Source organism: Cucurbita pepo, chromosome LG09, assembly GCF_002806865.2.
Source record: "Cucurbita pepo subsp. pepo cultivar mu-cu-16 chromosome LG09, ASM280686v2, whole genome shotgun sequence".
Taxonomy (NCBI): Eukaryota; Viridiplantae; Streptophyta; class Magnoliopsida; order Cucurbitales; family Cucurbitaceae; genus Cucurbita; species Cucurbita pepo.
The window spans coordinates 5781805-5801511 of NC_036646.1; the positions used below are offsets into that span (position 1 = coordinate 5781805).

The window sequence follows — 19707 nt, forward strand, 5'->3', positions numbered from 1 at the left end:
CCCATATGAGAAAGTTGTCGGCAGAGATACGGACAATTGTTGGTTTCACAATTTCATTTTTCTTAATTCGAACATGTGTCCATTCATATTTTTAAATTATCAAATATATGATAAAGAATGTAACCACATTTAAAACTAGGAGACAAAAATAAAGTATGGGTATGGTGACTAAATCACGAGGGTCTTATGTTAGGAATCACGAATTTTCACAATGTTATGATATTGTCGCTTTACTTTGGGCTTCCCAAAAAGGCTTCGTACAAATGGAAATTTCTTACATTAGTTAAGGTGGGACTCCCTCCTACCAAGCTTCAACATCTCAACCAACTGTGTAGCCATCTGACTCCTACGCCCAAGAGGGAGAACACAATGGAAAAACAAAGAGAGAGGAGAAAGAAAACGTAGATGGAATACCTTTCGAAGTCGTTGGAGTGTCCCCATTCCTTGATTATGTTATTGTGTAGTGACGGGAACTATCGACGGATTGTGTATCCATGTTGGTAACTTTTACGGTTTGAAGATAAGTCGAGCATAAGCAAGATAAGGGTAACGAGTAGACAAGAGTGCCAAAGATAGGCTGGTTGAAGGGTCGGGTAGGGCCCCGAGCCTTAACCTCGAAAGTCGAGGTTCCAGAAGAAATTTGGGCATGCAATTCTAGAGTTAAGTCCGTCCCGTATAAAATATGAATGTTTAACAAATTTTGTGTCAATAGGACATGGAACGGACGCTCCACGATACCTCACCATTCGTCAAAATGGCGTCTACCCGAGGAGTATTGAAACTGCCTTAAAATATACTATAGGGGAGACATAGTGTCAGCTCTCCACCACGCTTGGACCCTATGGTTTAAGTGAGCTACCATGTGGCACATGCGTGTGTCACAGTGAGATTGAGCATTCCGAGACGAGTGTCTTGAGCGACTTACTTTGAAATGGGGCTTTCAAGGACAGTACTGCGACACAAGTGTGTTGGTATTGCGCCCCAGCCCATGTATCGGAGGTTAGATTATGCACTAGCTATCCGGTACAGTATCCATAAATGGGCAAGGGAGGGCCAATACCTCGATAGAACCTAGATGGATGGATGTTCAGGATGTCTCGATGAGATGAGCAACACGTAGGTCCGTTCTCAATGGCATGAACGAGTGAGTTGCGATGGTCAATGACGCCCCAAGACTTCGAATGGTGTCAAGACATATGGGTCATGTCGCTTGGGAACCAAGATGACAAGATGAGATGCAGTGTTGTATTGAGAGACCTTCGACCCAAGTAGAGACAAGGGCGAGCCGAATGACTTGGCCTAGTGTACAAGCAAGCGGTTGTGTCGAGACTAGTAAAAATGCATGCGCAGGCGGCGTGTATGGTCGAACAAACTTGGATTCTGTACAAATTATATTAGGTTGACGAAGATATGAATGCATGTCAACCTATCAAAGTCATCGAATAGGAAGTCATTTACCTCTAGAATTGAGCTCCTCACAAGTATGTTTCTCCCTTTTGTGGTAACATAACCCTAACAAATCCAACATACACGAATCTTACTCAAAACGTCCAAAATAGTCCTAAGTCAAACACAACCAACGAAAACTTACAAAATCAATCGTGAATCAAAGAAAAAAACCAACCGGCCCGATTGAAGAACCGGCCAAATCAAACTAGAAACTAAAGAAAAGCCCACTAAATTAGACCCAAACAAGTAGAAAATAGCTTAATCAACCTAAATCAATGAAAAATCAAACCAGAGTTGAACCAAACCAACTAATCCAAGAGCCAAAAGAAAAAAACCCACATATAGTAAGTGCTAGAATAGCAGCCAAAGAAGAGAGACATAAATCGCGGTTTGAGATATTGAAGGAAGCATATTTTAACGGAAAACTAAGGTCGTGTTTGAAGAAGAACATGGAACCTCGTCGAAACTCACCACTTGATGCATGAGATGTCTCGCAACCTCTTTGTTGGCAACCATGTTTGACCTAAACAACAACGGAGATTCGAACCCTGCATGAATCCAAGTGCACTAATGCACACTAAAACCCTAATTCTACTATGAGGATTCCCATATGACACAATGAAACTTAATTGAAGGAGAGTGTGAGAGAGAGAGATGGAGACGTACAAAGACATGATGTTGTGCATCGAGAGACGATCTGCAGTATGATGCGTCATTACGATGAGGGATAGCGTTGATCGACGATCAAACGAAAACCAGTAACCACATTGAAGAACGATAACTAAGTGGACAATCAACGAGGACAAAAATGGAGATGAACAACGGCGAAGATCGAAAACGAACAAGGCTTTAGCGTCAGTTGTGAGTTGTATGGCATGGTGAGGGAGTATGCATATCCACAATATGAAGGAGAAGAACAAGCCAGGAAGCTAGTGACACCATGGGTGAGGTGCAACTACTTTTTTAAGCTGAGATGGTTGTACGTCATAACTCTCCTTTAGTTCATAACTCTTTTTGGTTCATACTCTCATTTATTTTGGTTATTAATTCTCATTTAGTTCATAACTCTTTTGGTTCATATTTTTATCTACCTTGGTTCATAACTCTCGTTTACTTCATCATTTTAGTCCATATTCTTATTTATTTAGTTCATGTATGAGAATTAGTATTGTTATGTTTATAAAAAGGCTTGTCTAGCATTATTTTGAGGTGTGGAGCCATTGTCATTTTGTATTTGCCTAAAAGCAATTGAGAAGAACTTTGTAAGAGAGATTTTGCAGTGTGAGAGTGTAAGAGATACACTTATAAACATTTTGGTTATAGTGATTGGCTATCATCCGTGGAGGTAGGAAAATTTCTTCTCTCCAAACCACGTAAATCTTTGTGACTCTTTGTTTATTTTTTTTTATTATTATTTTTTTTTTTTTTTTGGGTATATGAGTGCGATCGATCTTGTTTCCACTTCTACTACAACAATTGGGTATCAAACCATTTTTGGTTGTGGCATTCCGCTACAACTTGCATATCAAAACATTTTTGTTGTGGTATTAGAGTACGAAAAGTGGTATCAGAGCATTGAAGATTGTGACATTACGACACAACAAAGACAAGTCGAGTTCAACTTTTATAACCATCGAGACAACAATTAAGGTTTCTTTTTGGACTATTACATTAAAACTATAAGATTCACGTAGATTGAATTGAATGTGTCTCAACTAGTATAAATAATTTTTAATAGACTCGACCTCTCTAATCATAAAAATATTAAAATTGCATTTAGTTCAAACTAATACTTATAATAAGAAAATCCAATCAATTTAAATAAAGTGTGCATTTGAATAATCTTAATATATAGTACATATTTTATGAAAGTTTTAGGTCAACTATTTCAAGATTTGATATTGATTCAATGTTAAAATACATGTCCATAAATTGTGGATCTTCCCACCAATTTGTTGGTTCAATGTTTCTTTGCATTCTTTTTAAGTTTAAACATGTTCCTTATTTGTTTAAGTCTTCGACTATGCCCTTCCAAATTTTAGATCTAGGTCAACTCTCTTTTAATATTAAAAACAAAAACAAAACAAAACAAAAAAAACAATCACGAGGTTACGAAGGTACGAGCTTTTCTAGTTTTTCCTTTATTTCAAGATTAACCGATTTTATTAGTTGTTTTAGCGCTAAATTTCGTGATTTGATTGAAGAGTAAAGTTGTTAAATATGTACCGACTCAAGAAAAATGTAAAATAAAATAATAATAATAATAATAAGTCAAAGTCAATGGATAAAGCTCGAGGGACATTTTAGTCATTTTTTTGTTTGTGTCAAACCGAAATAGGTAACTGATGGGTTGTCGTCTTTTTGAATGTTTTTCAAAATGTGATTTTCTATATATCTAGGCATTTGAATCACTAAAAACGGTTAAGAATCAATTTTATGGGTTCAAGACTATCGATTTTGTTTAGATTCGAGCGTTTAGGTGATTGTTTGCTTTTGAAAGTTATTTATTATGCTTTGAGAAGCTGCTTGAAAGATCGGTTTTCATTTGAGGTCTAAGAGCTATAAGAATTTAAGAAACACTTTTCTAATGAGATTATCTTCTTTCCATAATTGACGAAATTGGACGAAGTTAATTTTGATGAATGTCTGGATTAAAACTCTTCAACTTTGATAAAAGAACTAAGTTGTATCGGGTATATAGAAAAATATTTGAAAATTGGAAGAAATTAGAAAAAGTTACCAAAAAGTTGAATGTATAATTTTGAGAAATTCGTATGAAATTCAAATTCAAATGTCGTGACCTAAGGTTCGAAGGTGTGCTCGCGTGGGGAAGGGAACACTTCGCCGTTGCATCTTCGAGGGATCAAATGCGCGCCTAAAGACAACGTGCATCACGCTATTATAAAATGCCTAAAAAATCCATCGAAGTTGCTTCATGCGGGTGTTGAAGTGCAATCAGGGTGCGGAGATAATCAATAGAAAATTCGGACAACCTACATTGACTAGGATTCTAACCGAGGATGTATTGCCCTTGGGTCGCACGTGCCACACGTGAAAGTGTGTGATAGGTACTTTTCTCACCCGTTCAACCTTTGTTTGACTGTTTTTCAATCCAATTTTGATGCTAAGCTTAATGTGACTTTAATTATGATCGGTGAGTGGCATTTCTCGAAGCATTGAGAGAGTAAGAATAAGAAAAGCTAAAACAAGCACGATCAAGTAAATAGTCATTTGGATTCCTTTGAGCAGTACTTGTAAGGATCGTTAGGATATTCTAGAAGATGCATGTTTAGAGCATTGGAATGAGTTAAAATGATAAGCATATTATGCATGATGTCTACGAATGTCTGAAATACCCTACGCTAGATACTCTAATTGAGAATGAATGGTAAGCTATATAAGATGAAGTTCACTACGCTAGATACTCTAGTTGAGAATGAGAAGTATACTTTAAATGATTGATTTATCTCTCCAGCACAATTTTAGGACAAATGAAAAAATGAATAGTGTGTTAGAGTTATGACAATTTTACTATGACCTAGGTAAGGATGCTTCTAGTAGACCGAACACCTTAAGATCATGAGCAATCATCGGAGGTCAAGACCCTAGTCTCGAGAAGCCAGTCTAGAGAGTCCTAGAAATGAGAACCTAAGATTTAAACCGCCTACATGTTCTAAGAATCTAGTTAACCTCCACAACACCCAGAAAAGACTAATAAAGCTTACCTACCTATCATAGTTGTGAATGATATCCACCAAATCGAGACCACTTCCTATTTTCTCCAGTACCTCATTAGTAGTGTTAGACAGGATAGCGTGTTGATGCGACACAGGTGCCCCTATCGTGTGTGGAAACGGGTCAAGGGTTTCATGAATAGGTCACGGTTTCGTATACCCATCTTGAGAGGGGATAGGTGTCTACACAGGTAGGCTCAGTAGCTAACCGCCATACAGGGTCGCTCCTCCAAACTTTTTTACTTTATGGTTCTCGTGGAAGGGTCACTAGTCAACCTTACACAAAGATGTTCATAGAGATAATGTCATATTGTCCTATAATATGATTATGGCAAGGTTGCACCTCTATATTTAGGTACTAATGATTCATTTTTCTTGGCAAAATAAGCTAACAAAAAAGTTTGTTCACCCAGAGCTCAAATACACCGTCTAGTAGATTCGCAATACCAGAAATGATGAATAACTTATAGATTTTGTTCGGGTTTGTGACAATTAAGTAAAATACTTGAAACTTTGAGACCTCTTCAAAAGCTCAGATAATTGTAGACTCGAAACTCGAACTTCCTAGAGCTTAGAAAAGAACTTGTGGCAACTTAATAGGTTAAAGATGTTATAGAAATTTCTCCAACTGACTACTTATCTCACTAAAATTTAGGTAACGTATGAATGACGAGTTCCTTTCTTTTAACCGTTCACAAAAACTACAGTCAAGCCCTAAAATTGTACCTAAAAGTAGCTCTAATGAGAATAAACCTCCAAACTGAAGAGAATTGAATCGAGCTAAACATAACCGAACGAGCCTTGCCTGTGAATGCGGAGTGTCATAATCGTCTTTTCTTGGCATCGGATTTGGCGATTGTGCGACACTCACTCTCAGTACTGAGTGAGTCAAGCCAACTTCAGATTGCGTTGCCTACGGGTGGGCAATGTATACTCAAGCCTCGGACCCCTGATTTGAAAATAAGATTTTAGAAAACGGGGAAGAGAGATTTGTAAAAAAAGTTTTGGAACCAGGAATGAGATGCAACGATGCATTGAAAGACCTTGGCTCCAAGTAGAGGCAAGGTCGAGCCAAATGACTTGATCTAATGTAGAGGCAAGTCGGTTGTGTCGCAGACGATTGAAAATCCACACATAGGTGACATGTGTGGTCGAACAAGCTTGGATTTCGCACAAACAATGTTCGATTGACAAAGACAAACCTTGCGTAAAGTCTGATGAAGCCACAAAGCCAGGGCGAAAATATATATGGAGCTTGATTCCCCTTAAGGCTGGTCATGAGCGTGTCAAGATCACAACGCTGCACGGTTGAAAAAGTAGGACCGTGACACAGAGTGTACAACTCTTCCACCGATGATGGTGGTGTTGAACGGGTGAAGACACGAACCACGACTGGAAAGTAAGGGAGAGGAGCGGAAGGCTTATTAATTCCAACCATTCCTTAGAATTCAAGCAATACAAATGTCTTAATAGTATAGAATAATTTCATTCACTTTTTAAAAAAGGGGGGAACAATTTCATATACATTCTTTTAAAATATTTGTTGGCAATGAAGGCTTTGCCATAAAGATTTGCTTTTTAACAAAGAAAAGGAGAGACTTTACAAAGAAGCCACATGTTTTTATCAAATCTCTAATGAGTTTTGTTCTCTTTTAGGTTAATAATTGCTTGGATTTTTGTGCCAAAAAACAATTTGCTAATGCGGTGTTCATATGATTAAAGAATCTGGACTACCCAACTCAAACTCGACCAATTTTAACCAAGGTTAGGGTTGGGTTGAATTCTTCAAAATTTGAAAATTAGGGTTGATTCCGACCCGTAAAAAAAAAAGAGTTACAATTAGTCATACTCTACTCTGATTTTAAAATTATTATGAAAATTAAAATACATGACATTCTTAACCGTTGTTAATGATGTATAGTGACTCGTGAATGTTTGAATTTTTAGCATCATGAGATTGTAGATATTAATCTAACATGTAATGTGGATAAGTATGATTTTGTAAGGGTTGTGAACTCTATTTGAGCTGCTCAAGCTACCAACCCAATCAACACAAAATTTCAAGTTGCACCTATCACATCGCACTCTTGTGGCAATAGACGGTGATTGTTCAACATTTGTTCTAACCCAACGAACAAGTCAGCCGTATAAAATTTAGACTTTGCAGACAATATTTACGTATCCTTGAGCCTCGAGTCGCGTACATGAGCGATGAGATACGTTGAAGATAATTTAAAAAAAAGTATTGTTATAAGTTAGAATCGAGTAGGCAACAACAATGATTTTGATGACATATAACCCGAATAAGAAGAATTGACAACTTCGAATTGGTCCAAAAATTTTTCTGAACTAACCCAATCCAACTCGCATGCATCTGTAACAAGGTGAACTGATAATTCGAATGTATCATTAAAAAAAAAAAAAAAAAAAAAAAAAAAAAAAAAAAAAAAAAAAAAAAAAAAAAAAAAAAAAAAAAAAAAAAAAAAAAAAAAAAAAAAAAAAAANTATTTTTAAATCTATAACAATTTAATTTCTATAGTGAAAATTAGGATTAAAATTTTTAAAAAAATTAATCAATAAACTAATTCTTTAAATAATAAAAAAAAATTACCATAATTTTTTTTATTATTATTATAAAGATTAAATTGTTTCGATTCTTAGAATAAAAAATAATATTTACCTTAATGAAAACAAAATAAATATTTATGTGTTGACTATTATAAGATTTTCAAAATAGTACTTTTTTTAAAATAAAGAAAAAATTAGATCACCCAGTCGAACACTTTGACAGACGTTCCAAGTATTAAACCACAAGTTTTAAGCAGGTGGATGGCGTGTGACGTGGCGGATAATAATTGGGCTGTTATTTCATAACGGTCAACAAGGATGTAAAGGTGGCATTATCTAATGATTTTTTTATTAGTTTTTTGTCGTTCATAAGCTACAAGGTTCGGGCGCGTGGGTCCAACTGGCCCACAACTATCCAAATCTTGTCACCAACACTTATCCAACGCGCTTGCCACGCGGATCGCACAGAGGAGCGTGTTGCACACCGCCCATCTACTATTATTTATTCTACTTTGAAATGATTAGTCCGTGTACTCATGCGCGTATCTATCGCGTGAGATTAAAGTTTATTTCATTTTATTCTGAAAAAACAAAATAAATAAATAATAAGAAAAACAAATCTAATTTATTTATTTATTTTAATTGGTATCTAAGATGGGCGTTTAATTAATATTTTTCTTATTCCTCAATTTTAACTTATTAAATTCAATCTCAAATTTAATCTTTTTTATTTATTTTACCCTGAAATTAATGATTTTTTAATTAAATAATTTAGATTAAACAAAATTAGATATAAATATTTAAATATAAATTATAAATCTAATAACAATATAAAAATAATTGAAATAACAAAAGGTTTGAACTTTTAATAATATTTTAAAAATATTTTTAAATTTTAAAAAATTTCATTAATATCCTTTCACATTACTAAAATGTTTAAAAAAATATTAAAATTGAAAAAAAAAACATTAATACTTTTTACATTTATAAAAAGAAAATTCAAAATTCAAAATTTTTATTTATTATTTATTGTTTATCGATATCTGATGAATTATTTATTTCATCTAAAATTAATGATAAATATATTTTTGAATGTTTTTAAAGTTTAAAAATATTTTTGAGATTTTTTTTCCTTCGATATTTTTTTTAGACAAATTTAGATATTTAAGTGTTTTTTTTATGTATTAATTTAGGCATTATTTTAATAATGATTTGAAAAAAAAACAGTAAATAAATAATTTTACATTCTAAAAGTGAAATAGACAGAAGAATTAAAGACGGAAAAATAGCCGTTATAAATTTGCCGACAACGAAAGGTCAGATTCCCGATTCTTCCAGTTTCCGGTTAATTAAAATTAAGAAAATAATTAACAACACTAATTAGACTTCAACAGTTGATAATCACTTTCACAAAATCCCCCCCACCATAATATCTGCCTCACACTCGCTCCTCCATGGATCTCATTTTCACTCTCTCCACAAGGTTTCCCCCCTCTCTCTCTCTCTAGCTCTGTGTGTGTTTGTTTTGCTTTCCTTGAATCTGACTATGGCTTCGCTTTTTGGTTTTCGTTTTCGTTTCTGTTTCTGTTTCTTTACAGAGTGAGATATTCGGCTGTTTTGGTGGGAGGTTTCACGTGCTAACTTGTTACTTCAAGACGCAATTCCTTGTACGTTGGATAGCAAGTTGGTTGATCTTTGACGCAATCCGAAGGCGATCTTCTTCATCTTCTTCTTCAATAATTCGGATTCTACTGGATTTTGGCGTTCTGGATACTGTGGAGGTCGGGATTGGGGAAAAATTACGAGTAAGGAGTTCTATTTTTCTCGTTTTTGTTTCTGTTTTATGTACTCTTTTGAGTGAGTTTGGTGAGATTGAATTAGTCCACGGCAGTCAAATTTGTTGCTATTTCTGTGTAATCATAGGGTGAAATTGCATCCTACTTTTGTTTCCTTTTATTCCACCTAATAATTTACAGATTATGGAATTGGGGCCGCCAGGTGCGTTTAATTACTTCACCCGTAGTTAATGTGAACTCATTTAGTCGAATTTCCGTGTCGTTTATTCAAATCATTGATGGTTTCTTTTCCAATTTTCGAGATTTTTAACTTCTTGTTTAATTTTTACTTTAGATGACGATTTCATTTAGCTAATGGGTTAGGTGAAAAAGCTGGATGTTCGGTTTGCTTTTAGTGTAGATGAAACTTGGCAGACGATTTATTTCCATGAGTTGGGTGATGGAATCTGCTCCAATTTCTATTTCAGGAAGATAAATTCGCTTGCGGAGGAGCTATAAGAAATGGCTACTTTGCAAGATATTGGGGTTTCTGCAGCTATCAATATTCTCAGCGCAGTCATATTCCTTTTGGTTTTTGCCGTTTTAAGGCTCCAGCCTTTCAATGATAGGGTGTACTTTTCAAAGTGGTATTTGAAGGGTTTAAGGAGCAGTCCAACACATGCAGGTGCCTTTGTTCGTAGGTTTGTCAACTTGGACTTCAGGTCATATTTAAAGTTCTTGAATTGGATGCCCGAAGCCATCAGAATGCCAGAACCTGAGCTCATTGACCATGCAGGATTGGATTCTGCTGTTTACTTGAGGATATACTTGATAGGGTATGCCATGAACTTTATGTTATCCCTTTTATTTTAATTATCATATACCATGATCTTTTGTTAGATTTTCAAGATTGTAATCTCAATTGTTAATTTTGTTAGATATCTACCCTTACATTTCTTTTTATAAATTTATTAGTCGTAAGTTCCTTACAAATGTTGATTGTAATATTTATCATATGTTTCATTACTTTCATTGCAGGCTTAAGATCTTTGTCCCTATAGCATTCCTTGCATGGGCTGTACTGGTGCCAGTTAACTATACTGATAATAATGTGTCTATTGCTCAAGTGACGGCAAATGTGACTGCTAGTGATATTGATAAGCTTTCAATATCGAACATCCCTGCTAGATCACAAAGGTTTTGGCTTCTTTCTTTCATGAGCTATAATTGAACTTTTTCTTAATTAGCTTATGTGGACCATAGATGCTTGTTCTGTGGTTTTACACACCCATATGAATTCATTTGACATTTGATAGTATATGCTCATCATGTTGGTTATACATTCTTTAATGTCCTTATATAATCTTTTATGTTTCTGAGTGAAAGCTTGTTTTTTCTCATAGTATATATCTATAGGAAATTAAAAATCCTTTGAATTTTCTCAATAGAAGTGTGGTTTCCTATAAAAAAAAAAGAAAAGAAAAGAAAAGAAAAGAATACTGCATTGTTATTTGACTCTTTCCAATAATGGTTGTCAATTTTGATCCTGTTCTTTCTCTAATGTTGAGCATTATTTCATTTTTATTTGTTGTTCTAAAATGTAGATTTTGGAGTCATCTAGTGATGGCTTATGCATTTACCTTCTGGACATGCTACGTACTGATGAAGGAGTATGCAAAGGTTGCTTTTCTGAGACTACAATTTCTTGCATCTGAAAAACGGCGTCCAGATCAGTTTACCGTGAGATAATAGTGACGTGTACTTTTGATAAGTGACTTGTGTGCCTTTAATCACTGATGTCATGCTCGTATGTGAACTTGACTCGTTTATCTTATTTTTGGCAGGTCCTTGTAAGAAACGTCCCACCAGATCCGGATGAATCAGTTAGTGAGCTTGTTGAGCACTTTTTCTTGGTGAATCATCCAGATAACTATCTCACTCATCAGGTTAGTGAGTTTTACTCAGACTAGTGGTGTCTTTCTTTTTCTTCTCTCTCTCTCTCTCTCTCTCTCTTAAAGACACTCAATCTAAAAGAAGACAAAGAAAATGGAAATATTTTGAATTATTGGGGCAGAGGAATCCAACATCCAAACATCTTTTTCTTTTAGTTTAAAATGATAATGTTTAAAAATGTATTGATACTGTTCTGGAATTACCTAAAGGCCCAAATTTTTAAAAATGAACTCGTTTTAATCGTCTTCTGATTGGAAGAAAATATATGCAGGTGGTATATGATGCAAACAAGCTATCCAAACTTGTCAAGAAGAAGAAGAAAGCGCAAAACTGGCTTGACTTTTACCAACTCAAATACACAAGAGATTCTACAGCCAAGCCTCTCATGAAGGTAACTATTTAAGTGGCATATTACTTGAAGAAGCATCTTTCCCATCCTATGTTGATTTTCTTTCTATAAAAGAATATACTGAAATTTGTATTGCCTACTAGACTGGTTTTCTTGGACTCTGGGGAGAAAAAGTGGACGCAATTGAATTTCAGACAGCAGAGATTGCGAAGCTGAGCACAGAAGTATGCAATTCTCATCCAGATTATACCTTGAAATTTTTGCATATTTAATATATACTATTGTGATAACCGATACTTTGTGTACTGTGCAGATTGCCGCAGAGAGAAAAAGGATTGCCAATGATCCCAAATCTGTAATGCCTGCAGCATTTGTTTCATTTAAGTCCCGTTGGGGTGCAGCTGTTTGTGCACAAACTCAGCAATCTAGAAATCCAACTGTTTGGTTGACAGAATGGGCTCCAGAACCACGTGATGTATACTGGGAAAATCTTGCTATTCCATATGTTTCACTTACTGTTAGAAAGCTACTAATGGGCGTTGCATTCTTCTTTCTTACTTTCTTCTTCATGATTCCTATATCATTTGTACAATCTCTTGCGAGCATTGAGGGAATTGAGAAGATAGCACCATTCCTAAAACCCATTATTGAAAGGTATGTTCAAGTCCTGCATTTGGTTTTTAATTAATGTAAATTAAAAATTATATTCAATTTAATTAATTTACCCTTTTTTTGCAGGGACTTTGTTAAGTCGTTCGTCCAAGGTTTTCTTCCGGGAATTGTGTTGAAAATTTTTCTCATTTTTCTGCCTACAATATTAATGATAATGGCTAAGTTTGAAGGATTTACATCTCTGTCATCTCTAGAAAGGAGAGCAGCTGCCCGTTACTACATTTTCAATTTTGTGAATGTATTCCTTGGCAGTGTAATTGCAGGAGCTGCTTTTGAACAGCTCAGCTCTTTTATTAAGCAGTCTGCAGATCAGTAAGTTACTCTCATAGTGATCACACTCTAGCCATTGTGTTGTGTGCAGAACAGCTCAGCTCTTTTGTCTACTTATGTTGTTTTGTGTGCTTAATTGTGTTTTTTTGTATCCTATTATGTTAAAAGTATTTAACTCAAGCTTCCTAGCACCCTGGCATCATCATGTTTTCTATTTAGAACTTCATATGTTGTGTCATGTTTCAACCATGCAGCATCGTGATCTTGACACGCTCACGACTAGTCGTAAGGGTTTAGGGTTTAGTTAGGTTGTGACATGTGGCATCATCTCTAATTTTTCAGCTAAAACTATTTCCATGAGCATAAATTTCTGAATTAATGTTCTTCCTTTAAAACCTTCACTTATATTCTTTTCTGTAGAATTCCCAAGACAATTGGTGTGGCGATACCTATGAAAGCAACTTTCTTCATTACTTATATCATGGTGGATGGATGGGCCGGCATTGCTGGGGAGATTTTGATGTTGAAGCCTCTAATAATGTTCCACTTAAAGAACTTTTTCTTAGTAAAGACTGAAAAGGATAGGGAAGAGGCAATGGATCCAGGAAGTCTTGGTTTCAACACAGGAGAACCTCGAATACAGCTATATTTTCTATTAGGTCTCGTCTATGCAACAGTGACGCCTCTTCTGCTTCCTTTCATAATAGTCTTCTTTGCCCTGGGCTTTGTTGTATTCCGTCATCAGGTAAGTTATGAATTCTTATGAGCTTAAGAAGCTGAATATGAGTTTTTAATGTTTCTTTCTTTATATTTTGTGTACTCATAAATACCCTTGTAAAAAATTGCAGATCATAAATGTTTACAACCAGGAATATGAGAGCGCTGCAGCATTCTGGCCTGATGTCCATGGGCGCATCATTTATGCTTTGATTTTCTCACAGGTGATTCTAATGGGACTACTAAGTACAAAGAAAGCTGCCCAATCAACCCCATTTCTAATTGCACTTCCAGTAATCACCATATCGTTCCATCTCTACTGCAAAGGTCGTTATGAATCGGCATTTGTCCGATATCCCATACAGGTTTGTTGAAAATTTATCGATATAATATAGTTTCTGGCTTAGAAATAGCAACAGGGGAAGTGGAATTTTCTCTTTTATCTTCAGATTGATAAAAGCAAATTTTCATTTTGCAAGAGTAGGCTATCATGTTACACATAATAATATTATTATCTGATATCTAACTTGGTGAAAGAGGTTTAAGTTACCTAAATTTAGGTAAAAGAGAATCCCCAATGTAAGATAAGAATATTCACTAGACAAATATATGTTCCTACCTATTTATAGCTTATTCAAGTGTTAAATAGAAACAATTGTCATATATAGTAAAACTATATACGTAAAATGGTCTATACTTATATATAATATATATATAATAGGGTCTTTATATCTGTTAAAGCTATATATAGTAAATTGAAATTATATATAACCCTCCATTCATAGACTAGAACATGTAATTTTCTCATTCTTTGTATTCTTTTAAGTACATAGTTGAAGTCATCAATATAAACCTTTAACCAATATTCCTTTTGCATTACTGAATTAGTCAATATTTTATTTTTGTCTTTTCTCTCTCATGTCTTTTGTATTCATTTAGATCTAATGCTCTCTCCTATTTTTTGTGTTCATCTAGATTGAGTGTTCTCTCCTGTCTTTTGTGTTCATCTAGATCGAGTGTTTTTTTGTGTTCATCTAGATCGAGTGTTTTTTTGTGTTCATCTAGATCGAATGTGTGCGTTGTTGTGCGATCCTAACCCTTAGTCTTAGCTCTTTAGAATAGTTCCTAACGATTTTGATCTTCAAATTTAGGAGATATATCCATCATATTTAGGTTGTAATTTGTTTACTGTTTCTTACCATAAAAAAGAAAAAAGGTAAAAGTTTTACAATGTTTTGTGAATATAGGAAGCAATGATGAAGGACACTCTGGAACGTGCAAGGGAACCAAACCTGAACTTGAAAGGGTACTTGCACAATGCATATGCCCATCCAGTTTTCAAGGAAAGCGAAGAAGAAGATGATGAAGCAGCGTCGTCGATTGAAGAATTTGAAACTGAGAGTGTGTTGGTAGCAACAAAACGGCAGTCGAGAAGGAACACTCCGTTACCGAGCAAAGCCAGTGCTCCTTCCTCTCCATCGTTGCCCGAGGTTCGGAGAGACAATCACCAACCTTGAAAGCTAAATCTCCAAGGTACATAGGATTCATATCTCTCTGTACATTTTACTGTTAAATAAAATGTTGTGTTGTGGGGAAATGATGTTTGTAAATTGAATGAGAAAAGCTGTAGAATCTAGAGTGAATTGAATTAACGAAGGTTGGGATTGTGATTATGTTTGTTTTATAGTCTATTTGGTTTCTTAAGGAAAGGATGATGATGAATTATACCTTTTTCTGTAATTTCCTATTTCTGGGTTAGATTTCTATGTAGACTCCTTTTTAGCAAGCTTTCTGATATATGGTGCATTTATTAAGAAATTTATTTATTAATTCTAAAAACTCGGTTGCCGGAAAGGACCCCCGACGAGTTCATTTATGTATCTCCTAGACCTAGCCTTCGATTAGCATACACTCAGGTTGCTGGTATACCACAGGGGAAGGGAGGGGAAGGGAGTGCACGTAATATTATGGTGTATATAATAATATAACATAACATCATAGTGTAGTGTCCTATGATAACAGAAAAGTATCTCGATGTACGTGAACATACAATATACATGAGTTCCCTAAAGTTTAAAACTATAGTATGTATCTATGATGCAAGTTATACTATCGTTTATTTCATACATAACTTAATCATTTTATGTCATCTAGTAGCATAGTGTATAACATGGTATATCAATTTTCATAATACAACATAATTTCATATGACATAACATGTCTAACGTGATATTTCATAACATAGTATATCTCATAATTACAATATAACATAACATATCGAATTCCATTGCATAACATACTTACATCACAAGAGTAACATAATAAACAAGCATTAACAAACACATGACACAACATGTGCAGGAGCCACAAGACACGCATTGTTCCTATTTTAAACGATTCATCTAACCAAGTCATTAATGATACCACTTGTTCAGCAGTCAACTCCTCCTGCACGAAATTTAATGTTATTTTTCTTTTTTAATTAATTAGAAAAAGTTTGAATTTATCACTTTTCCCCTATTTCCAAAAAAAAAAAAAAAAAAAAAAAANTTTTTTTCAATTATTTTAGGATGATTTTAAGAAATAATATTTCCATTCATGGTAGTTTAAAATAATTTTATTAGGAGCATAGTTTAGTAAGTAAATTTTAGTTGTAACAACCTACTTTCTTTTTTCGTTTAAAATAAAATTGTTACTACATGAATGTGATGAAAAAATATCTAAAAATTTATTCTAATTTTAAAATTATCATGAACTTCATTATTCATAAATAATACCATGGTGAAAAGTATTTAAAAAAAATCCCCATTTCCGTAGCCTAGTCAACCGCTGAGTCCAAAAGTCCAAAAGCTAGAACATAACTATACGATTAGTGAAAATGCAATAAAGGCGAAAAATTATCTATTAATGACTCCATTTCTATGAACTCCTCAACAAACGTCATTAATAGTAACAATTTTGATTTTCATAAGAATGAAGTAGTGTTTACGCCACATCGAAGACTAACTTTAAATTCAAGGGTATGTGTTTGGGGACTATGCCTAAAGTAGTGTTGATGATAAAAATGAGAAAGTTGGTCCTAGCTCCGTGCTGTAGATATCAAAAAGGAAGAAACACCCTTGTCGATAGTGTCAGTAGTAAGAATGTGTTTGTGTTAGATAAAAGTCTTGTGTTTTTTCCTTATTTAGTTTATTCAGGTCTTTTCTTGAATTAGTTGGTTGAATTATGCTACTCCACATGGGTCAAATTGTCTAACAAAAATTCAACCAACTAATTCAAGGAAAGACCGCGAATAAACTAAATAAGAAAAAATCACAAGGTTTTTATCTAAAAATCTCCTCCCTATGGTATGTCTACCTTATTATTTGACTCTGATCTTTGAGTGAAATTCCTCAAATTTTACACATGCCAGAGACTTGATGAAGATGTCTACAAGCTATTCCTCTGTTCGGATGAAGTCAATCTTAATAAGCCATCAATTTGCACATTCTCGGATGTAATGAAATTTGATCTCTATGTGCTTGCTCCAGTCGTGCAAAACTAGATTTTTGATCAGGGAGATTGTAGACTTGTTGTCCACGTACGACATTGGTGGATCGCCTTCTTTTCCGATCAGCTCCTCCATTAGTCGCGCAAGCCAGACCCCCTGTGTGCCTGTCGTCGAAGCGGCGATGTACTCTGCTTCGCAAGAAGACAGAGCAACTTCCTTCTATTTAGTTGATTGCTAGCAAATCGTCCGCTTGAGAGAAAGTTAATCATCCTGCTAGTGCTCTTGCGATCATCAACATCACCGGCCATGTCACTATCACTGTAGCCGACCAGCTCAAGCTTCTTCCTTCCTCTCCCTGCACAATATCTCACACCCCAGCATCTGGTTCCGACCATATAGCACAAGATGCGCTTGACAGCCACAAGATGCTTCTCCCTTGGTGCTTCCATAAACCTACTCACGTATCCAATATAATAGGCGAGGTTAGGGCGGTAGGGTTACTGTCCGCCAGCCTAGCTATGTCCAGCAGATTCTTCGCCTACGCACTTTGACAGATGGTGATGCCGGCAGTACTCTGCTGCACTTCCATGCCGAGGTAGTAGCTGAGCGCACCGAGATTGCTCATCTTGAAGGTCGTTGACCTCTCCCTCTTGAATCTTCCAAGAACTTTCATGTCGCCTCCAGTGATTATGAGATCCTCGACGTACACTCCCACGATCAGCCGTTGCTCGTCGTGGCCACGCGTGTACATGCCATACTTAGAGGCACAATGTTTGAACTTGAGCGTCAATAGGGTACTGTCGAGCTTCGCGTTCCAAGCTCGTGGTGCTTGCCGAAGCCCGTAGAGCACCTTGTGCAAGCGCAGTACCTTGTCAGGGTTGTCGTTGTCAATGAAGCCAGGTGGTTGTCAGACGTAGAAGGTCTCCTTCAGCTCTCCGTTGAGGAAAGCGGACTTCACGTCCATATGGTGGACCTCCCAGGAGTGACGTGCCGCGATTGCTAGCAACAGGCGGACGGATTCCAACCTTGCCACCGGCGCGAACACCTCTTCGAAGTCCACCCCTTGCTTCTAGACGTAGCCCTTCGCCACCGAATTGGCCTTGTGCTTCACAACTTCTCCCTCTTCGTTACTCTTCAACTTGAACACCCATTTGAGCCCTATGACTTGGTGTCGTAGCAGTATGTCCTATAGACTCCACGTCTTGTTCTCAATGATGGACGTCATCTCTTCCTACATGGCCTTGAGCCAGCATGGTTTCTTCTCTGCTTCGGCGAAAGAGTTCGGTTCATTCGCGTTGATGGCATGTAGTTCAGCCACCTCTTCTTCGAACTCATGCACCGCTAGTCCCGGTGGTTCACCTTCTCCTAGTAGGTCTTCAATCTTCTGAAACTTGGCTGCCAGACCATCATCGTGATTAGCATCTAGCGTCGAATCTACAGTACGTGGTGTTGCGAACTCCACTGGTTCAAGGGGCGTAGCAAGAGTTGCAGCTGGTGTTGGCATAGGCGTGCCTGGTGCAGTTGCTGGCGACGGTGACAGTGCCCGGTGCTGTGCTCCTTCTTCTCTCGGCTCGGTGACGAGGTACTCTACCGTGAATTGATCTGGGTCTTGGTCTACCTCGGTCACGTCGTTCCACTGCCAGAAGGTGTTCATGTCGAAGACTACGTCGCGCGACACGAGAGCTCGCTGTTAGGATCGCACAACAACGCACACGCTCGATCTAGATGAACACAAAGAAAAAAGGATAGAGAAAAGTTGCAAGGAGAACTCTGGCTAAAAGGATTTTGTATTGATGACTTCAGGTATGTACAACGAGAGAGAGTACAGAGAATAGAAAAGTACATTTTCAAAGCTCTACGGACCAGATATATATATATATATATATATGATATAGTTTACTATATATAGCTTTACCAGATTTAGCCATCTACTATATATAGCTATTTACCATATATAGCTTTACCGGATATAGCTTTACCATATATAGCTTTACTATATATAGCTTTACTAAATATAGCTTTACCGGATATAACCGTTGACCAAGCTATAAATAAGTATCAGGCTCCATAAGCCTAACACTCGCCCCCGCAGGATCATAGAGCATGTACGCCTTGCTCTTGGGTTCGTAGCCGATGAAGACGACCTTCAGCCCCCAAGGATTGAGCTTGGCAAGGTGGGGACACGTGATCTTGATGTACACAACGCAGGCGAACACTCGGAGATGATGTACCACAGGCTTCTTGTTGTACCAGACCTCGTGTGGTGTCTTCCCATCGAGGCTTCACGTTGGCGACCGGTTGAGGAGGTAGACGGTGTTGATTATAAACTTATTTTTTATTTATTTATTTATTTTGCTTCATAAGTTTTTCTTTAAAAATAGCGGTTAGTATTTATTTTATTTTTATTTTTCATGTCTCCATAAAAAAAGGCTGGAGATATCACGAGGAAGAGTGGAAGTAGCGGAAGAGTGGAACTAGTTTTTAGGGAGATATCGTGAGTGGTTGCTGATTTGCAATAAATTTGTTATTTTTTTATTATATAAGGAAAATGGTATCAAGTTAGTGAAACACCACAAAAAGAAGATAAGTTTAATTTGTGTGTCTAATCAATCACTTTATGTCAGGCCGGATATGTAAGAAAAATCCTAGAGAAGCTAGGAATGAGGGAGTGCAATCCTTGTTCGATTCCCATGGAACCAAGAATGAAGATGAGCAAACATGGGAATGGAG

At 36.3% G+C, this 19707-nt stretch overlaps 1 protein-coding gene and 1 long non-coding RNA gene across 2 annotated transcripts; one reads left to right on the top strand and one right to left on the bottom strand.

Annotated features, from left to right (window-relative positions):
* Positions 1-1293: 1293 nt before the first annotated feature.
* On the bottom strand, positions 1294-2335 carry LOC111801332. The gene is made up of 3 exons (XR_002816124.1): positions 1921-2335; positions 1459-1512; positions 1294-1380 (listed from the first exon to the last, which is right to left on the bottom strand). It is a non-coding gene; the product is annotated as an uncharacterized LOC111801332 (long non-coding RNA).
* Positions 2336-9127: 6792 nt separating this feature from the next.
* LOC111801803 (calcium permeable stress-gated cation channel 1-like) lies at positions 9128-15273 on the top strand. Its single transcript, XM_023685967.1, has 13 exons — positions 9128-9234; positions 9350-9556; positions 10015-10362; positions 10565-10723; positions 11131-11266; positions 11371-11472; positions 11751-11870; positions 11972-12052; positions 12142-12482; positions 12567-12812; positions 13191-13515; positions 13619-13852; positions 14735-15273. Exons 3-13 carry the CDS (start codon positions 10049-10051, stop codon positions 15002-15004), a joined length of 2328 nt encoding a protein of 775 aa, XP_023541735.1. The 5' UTR covers positions 9128-9234; positions 9350-9556; positions 10015-10048; the 3' UTR covers positions 15005-15273.
* The last annotated feature ends 4434 nt before the right edge of the window (positions 15274-19707 follow it).